We start from the raw sequence: 7,397 nt of genomic DNA, 5'->3' as shown, positions 1-7,397 counted from the left end.
AATAAATTCTGAATCCAGATTTTCCCCATACCTTATAGTGTTAAATATTGGGGAAAAAAAAATTTGAAAGCGTTGAAAAACTAAAAAAGATTGATCTTTTTTGCGAAAACAAATTTCCGACTGAGACAAAAACACATAGCCCCCATGAAGTTCAAATGGTTGCTCCCTAATTACTACCCCAAGGAGGCGGAGCTAGACTGTGCATTAACAAATTTTGAGATGGTAGTTAATGCACTGGTTTAAGCTCCTCCCATTCTTTGCTTTTCAAACGAGAAGTTCTCTACGGCGGGATTGGAGAGTGAAATAACTAAAAAATCATTCAGTTAACGCACTCTGCTAAAAATAACCGAGTTAAGTCACCAAAAGATCAAAGGAAAATTTACCATCCATGTTACAATGAAATTTCGTGAAAGAGTTCCGACAAAAATAACCATTGACAACAAAAAGCTCTGTACAGCTGGAAAAAAAACATACAACAACTAGTCATACAATCAAAGAGCTATAATTCTCGATTTTTGGAACGAAGCATGCACAAAAAATCAGAAACAGTTGAAGAGCTATCAGACCAAATAGAACCGAATAAATAGCCAAATCATGCAGACGAAGATCAACTTTGTCTATTATGGAGTTGAAACCTTAGTTTCTTTATAATTTCAAAATTTATGGGTAATTTTAAGGGAGTTGCAGAATACAAACGTCTCTTTCGCCGGAATGATTCCTACGTCCTCAGTTTCATATTTGAGAGATCCATAATTCATTCCAATTTAAAAAAAAAAACAAAAAAAAAAACAATATATTTTTTATATAGGTCTGGAAGACGAATGCTCGAAGACGGATGACATTGTTTTTGATTTTTGGGGGGTTGGGGAAAACCTATTTTTCTCTCACTACGAATAAAAGTAAAAAAAAAATTAAAATCCTCCAAAACGATTATATTGATAAGCATTTTTTTTTATATTGGGCTATCAATAATAAATCTAACCTGTTCTGGTGATAAAATTTTTACTTTGTCAGATTCCAGATAACTCTTAATGTCGGATAAATAATAATGCTGTATATGTTATAAAACTTTATGCTCAGCGCTAGCTTCTCATTACTATTTCCTCATATATTACAAACTAGATAAGATCAAATATAACTAATTTCATCTAATCTACTGCTTAAATTGTTATCCCATATATCCAAATTATTACAAATAAGTTAAGTTACAATATTTATACTTTTCTGTGTTTCGTTTCAATCAGACATTTAACAAAATTGATAAATGGTTTCATTTGTGTAGTGCAAATTCTAAAGGGGCACATAATTTAAAGTATAAGCATATTTTAATGCTGAAAAGATAAGAATGGCTAAAAGAATTACAGAACAAAGAAAGACATGCAACCCCCACCCCCCCCCCCCCCCCCCTTACCCCTCGTTGCCCCTAATCTAGACCCTCACTGTGTCGGATAGTTTCGTTGAATATATTTGACTGTTTTTGTCTCCAAAAAGAATATTGGTACAAAGTGTTGTTAATTAAATTAATGTATTTTAAATTACTGACGAGGTGAACACAAAGAAAAATATTGCTTGACTCACGGCAAAGTTTGCTATGTATTCTAACCAAATAAAAATCGTAAAAAAATTCATTTGTGTTTAACCCATTCAATAATGAAAAAAAAACCTCACTAAAAATATAGCCAAATAAACAATTAAACTTCAGACATTTCTGCATCTTATGGTATCTATTTTATAAAAATCACTCATAGACTTACTTGGTAATATTTTTTTGAAAAATACCGATTTTAGTTGAAATGATCGGACAATTTTTGAGTGGGAACTCACTTTTGTTCTATGACTGTAAGCGTCATATATCTTGAATTAATATTGAAAACGGACTAAAATTCTTTAGTTGTATTAATTTTGATATAAAACTATCTCCATAATTCGCCTTCCATGATAATTATTTTTAAAAATGTTTATTTGGCATGCCATACTCGATAAAAGTGCGGACGTGAAAGAAAGCACTCTTCTCGGTTTACGTTACACTTACGATGATACACACGACGTAACTTGCGATCAACTTAGTAGTTCTTTACGATGCCTTTGTGAAACACATGTAACGGGAACGTAGAACCACACGTAAACCGATCGTAAACTGATACGATCATCGTAAGTTAAGAAGGCTTTGTGAAACGGTGGCCAGGTTGCATAATTTATGATACAACAATATATTTTTTTGTATCAGGCACTCTCAAAACTTTCTTTCTATATTTTAAATGTCAAGTTCTGTCACTTAGCAATATACAAATATTTTGAAAAATATTTAAACAATTATTTGAACTAAAAAAAATAAATATAAAATTAAACAAAAAATGAACCATGTACCATATCTTAATATAAGGATAGAACTTCTGTTTCTAGCAATTGTGAAAGAACATGAACATGATGAACAATTTCAATTACTTCATGTTATTTTGTAAAATTTAAGGTTTGATGTTTATACAATACAATTTTTTAAACTACATTATCAAATTTTGTGGTATTCAATTCAAATCATATGAAGGTTCTGTATATTCTAGACAACACCAAGAAGTCTGTCTGCTCAATATATTATGTTAACTTATGAAGAACTCAATGACATATTTAATTTTTAGTCTTAATTGTTATACAATTTTTTGCAGATGTTTTTGTTCTATTATTATTTTAAACAATTCAAAATTCTACATTAGAATATTAAATCTTTGTAAAAGGCAAGCCAACTGTGCATTGTCAGATAAATAAAATAACAATAATTTAAATCCCCACACATCTGCCTCTGGGCCAACTACTTTTAATTAATGAAAACATATTGTTATGTTAGTACATGTACAATGTACTAGTATCAAAATGGAATGATGGATGAATTAATAAGAAGCTAAAACATCTAACCTAATCATTTTCATGTAGGAATAAAAAATGTAATGATGTTTTAGACAATTTTACTGTAAAAAACACCATCCTTGCATATTCAAACTTGTGTCATTTTTTTTGGCTTTATTATCAATTAAAATTTTACCAAGCCATGTTTTTTGTTATCAGCTAATTGAAATTCACATCTGGTTTTAACCTCACTTCCGGTGACTATAATTCATAGTAAGCAGCACAGTTTTCCGTAAAATACTAAATTAGAAATTATCTTTCTAACAATGCACTATTCTGATACTTACTTGTAAAAATAATTTCATTCTCCCTACAAACCTAATAACAAATAAATATAAATACAATAAATGTAAATTTAATAATAAATACATTTGTATGTCTTTCTAGAATGCAATTATGTTAGCACTAAAACCACTGAAAATGATTGGGTGTTATATTTTAGCTGCACAGTGTGAGAATTTGTAAATTGTATCTCCTAAATTATTTATCAGCCTACACAACCCGTCGTACTTCAAAGAATCTTTTCAGGTAATATACTTGTCCTAATGTCATTGCTACTAGTACTAAAGCTTCGAAGAATGACCATAGTACTACTCGTGAATTGGTGTTGTCATTTACTGAAAAAGAAAATAAGCAATCGTTAAAAAATCTGTTATTTTAAAATTTATACTAAAAACTTCTCAACTGTTAAAAAGTTAGCTTTCTCGTTTGAATTGTTTTTACACCTTTTTATATTGAGTCCTTTTATAGTTTCTTATGACGAATGGGTTTTGTCATAGTTTCAATAGGCATACATGGTGTATTTAGATCAGTTTAATAAAGATCTATTTTAATATTGAACATGTGTATTCTCTGTTTGCAAAGTGTGGATCACTAAGATGTGCTTTATAAAGTACTTCTTTTTTAAACAAAATTTGTGCTAATATGAAAGAAAAGAAAAAAAACAATTTGATATCCAATTTCTGAATTCGTTATTGTTTAATATGTTAATATTAATATTTTAGTAATATTTTATATTCTGTATACTGGTATATATACAAATGTATATCAAGTAATTTTCATGGAAGAAATACTAAATTTTTTCTTATCAAACTGTTACAGGCATTACAGATACAGAAATTTACACAGGAAATTGAAAAACACAAAATACTAGAACCATTTGTAATTGGAAGTGAGATGCAAATTTTATTTGGTCATCGATAGTCCAGTGACGGGCTGTTAATAACCAGAGAAAGCATTTATTATACTTTCACCTGACATGTTAATTTCATATTTCTTACTTGATCTATGAATTCTTTCTCTAACTTCCATATATTCTTGTTCATGTTTAACTCCTGTCAGAGCTGTTGATAATTCATTGATCATTTCTGCTAATTTATTCTGATGAGCTAAAACATAAACATAAAAGATATAAGTTTTGATGATGTTAAAGCAGTTTTTGGCTGAATGCTATAAATTCAAATTCTAATGCAATATGTTTTCTGTTGTTCGTTTCTATTAGCTTTTATTCTGTAAGAAAAACAGTTCACTTTACAGCTCATAACAAATTATCCTCATGGAAGAAGTTGCTATATTGAATTCTTGATACATGTATCTAGTTTTTAATTATAATAAGAATTAATTTTTTTTTTTTTTAAACTGAAAATAGCATGATGAACTATTAAAGAAGACAGTTTTGTTGAATAAACTGAAAATGACTTTTTTCCTTTGAAATAATAGTTATTTCAAGCATTTTTATCAAGTTTTGTCATAATCGGTTCAATAGATGAATAATTTAACCTATTTTTGTATGCAAGTTAGCAACCAGCTGTGATGTACATGTGCTATGATTTGGTGGTACATTGCATTGTATTACAACTTTTATAAGACATTTAAAAACAGTTGCAATATATACACATACAGTGTACAACATATGAAAAATGTCATAAAAAAATGTGAATTAGTTAAAACAGAGATGACAATCTGACTAAGTACTTACCATCGGATTCCATATTTTCTCCTCCTTTAGGTTTATCTCCTAAATCCATGGAAAACATGACAGTTTTAGGTGTCATAGTGGACATCTTGTTACTAAAACAATATTTGTACATTCCATCCATATGGGCTGCGAAGGTGTATTTGCCATTAGATTCTCGTTCTCCTTGATGAAGGACTTTGCCATCTGGACCATAAATCTGCAAAAATAAATGATTAAATTTCTGCAATCACCTGAAATCTGGCTATGTTTTTTATTACTTACTGCCATTACGGAGGCCTACACGTAGTTTTCATGGTTACTAAATATTGCTCTTCAACATTTTAAATAAACCTTTCGTCATGCATCTGTAATTGCTTGGAAAAGTCAAAGAAAGAACTTCACTTATAATTACATGTAATGAAGATGAAAGAATATCATTTCACTTAGGTCGTGATAAAAGTACATGTATGTTATTTTCAGGTATTTGATGGTGGAAAAAAATTCAAAAATTGTTTCTAAATCATAGTTTAATAACATGATGTGCATGTCCCAAACCAAGAGCATGTAATTAAGTGGCAGTTGTTTCCTACAGCTGTTTAGATCATATTTGTTTTTCATTTCTTGTTTCCTGAACAAATCAGGCCTATATTTTGTTGTTAGTTTTACAATATTCATCTCATGGCTTGTTTAAGCTTAACAGTATGGGTTTTTCTCATTGTTGAAGGCCTTTCAATGACCAATATATGTAATAACTAATTCAACATTATTTGGTCAAATATTGTATTTCCATTGCATGTGGTTATCAGTCATGTCAGTGTGCAAATATTGATATCAATTTTGAAAATTTTTGATACATTTTGTAATTCTTTGATATGACAACTGTTAGCTGATGGCAGTGTTTCTTTATTTACATTGAAAATGAAGTTGCAACTTAAATGACTAGTTGGACAACAAGACCAACTTCGGTAACATTTCTGTGTTTTTTTTTCTTTTTGACAGATTCTTGTGAGGTTCAAATATGCTTGAAATGATACATAATTGAATACAGACTTTGTCCCCTCTCACAGGTAACGCCTGCCTCATATAATACATTTTTGTATATTTCACTATTTGATATTGGACGAGCTCTCGCTTGCCAATGTCCCATTGTTTGTCTGGTAAAACAGCCGTTGGAAGTCATAGCAATCTTCGGACTACATTGACATTGATTGTACCATGTATGCCACAATATGCTATGGGGATATAATTATCCAACCTGTCTGTCACAAACAGATAACACATGCCTCATACATGTCATATAATGAAATATATTCGAAATCAGTGACACTAGGGGTTTTAATGGAGAGTAAATTCCTTATATAATTGATGAGACTCTGGTACCTTTATGTCAATATCAAGAAAGCCACCTTCTGCAACCTCGAACATCAGGCTCATTTTCGTTCCTGATGTCACTTTGTCGAAGAAACATTCCTCAGCATTTGCATCTATGTTAACAAATAGACAATGAGCTGATTCGAAGAATATCGTTGCAACTACAAATATCAAAACTGTCTTTAAAATTTCAATCATTATGAATAAATCTGTTTGTGCCGGTAACAACACGTAGCTCAATATGCAACGATAGTCTTTCCGGATGCCACGTTAAATTTTGTAGTGCGCATGACTAGATTTTTCAAAAGCTTTATCTGAACACCAGCGAATTATTCTGTTGAATGATATACAACAACTTTTTTAAGTTTATAAGTAAGTAACGACAGCGCCATATACCTATGTGGAACATGTGATAAGCCTTTGTTGCATGGGACGACAGAGCCATAAGATGCGATACATGTGACCAATGGTTTCATATCAACTGCCAAGAAATTCACAGTAAAACCCATAGCTACCATCACTTTCCGGTGATTGGTCATGGTTTACCATGTTATCCCTAACTGCTTGTGGAGTGATAAAAATATTTCTGTGATTTGGGATTGTATCATTTGCAATAATGCAAACTAAAATTCCTTATGTTATGGTACAGCAGCTAGCTCAACAGACTATAGTACTAACTTATTACTTGAGTATACTGCATGCATGAGCATCCCAAATTGCAACAAGAATCCAACAAGAATGTGTAAAACCAAAATACACATCAACCCCAAAGAGAGAAAAACAAGAAACTAGGAATAAATCATTTATGCCATGAAGGATTCTAAATGAGAATTGTCAGTCCATCAGAAACAAACAACAGCAAGTCCAAAATCGTAATGATAGTAAAAAGTCAGACGTAATGTTAATGACAGAAACTTGATTGGACTCACCAATTACCGTAACACACAAATGTCCCCACTACACAAGGACAGAAATGAAAATAAAACTGTGGGTGGAGTCCTTTCAATTCAATTCAAAATATTTTATTGTTCAAATATCAAATGTACATTTAAACAAAGGGATTGGACAAAAGGCAGTGCCTATACAAATCCTTTCCCATACAATATGGATTGAATAATAAAATTAACGGTACCAATTTTCTTGCACCAGATGCGCATTTCGACAATAC

At 30.9% G+C, this 7,397-nt stretch overlaps 1 protein-coding gene across 1 annotated transcript; it reads right to left on the bottom strand.

Moving 5' to 3' along the window:
• Positions 1 to 2,666: 2,666 nt before the first annotated feature.
• Positions 2,667 to 6,518, bottom strand: LOC139505725 (transmembrane emp24 domain-containing protein 2-like). The gene is made up of 4 exons (XM_071295203.1): positions 6,239 to 6,518; positions 4,880 to 5,075; positions 4,182 to 4,289; positions 2,667 to 3,518 (listed from the first exon to the last, which is right to left on the bottom strand). The coding sequence occupies exons 1-4, from the start codon at positions 6,425 to 6,427 to the stop codon at positions 3,394 to 3,396; spliced, it is 618 nt and encodes a 205-aa protein (XP_071151304.1). The 5' UTR covers positions 6,428 to 6,518; the 3' UTR covers positions 2,667 to 3,393.
• Between the last annotated feature and the right edge of the window lie 879 nt (positions 6,519 to 7,397).

This window comes from Mytilus edulis, unplaced genomic scaffold (assembly GCF_963676685.1).
Source record: "Mytilus edulis unplaced genomic scaffold, xbMytEdul2.2 SCAFFOLD_776, whole genome shotgun sequence".
Lineage (NCBI taxonomy): Eukaryota > Metazoa > Mollusca > Bivalvia > Mytilida > Mytilidae > Mytilus > Mytilus edulis.
This window is presented reverse-complemented; position numbering and strand designations above follow the sequence as displayed.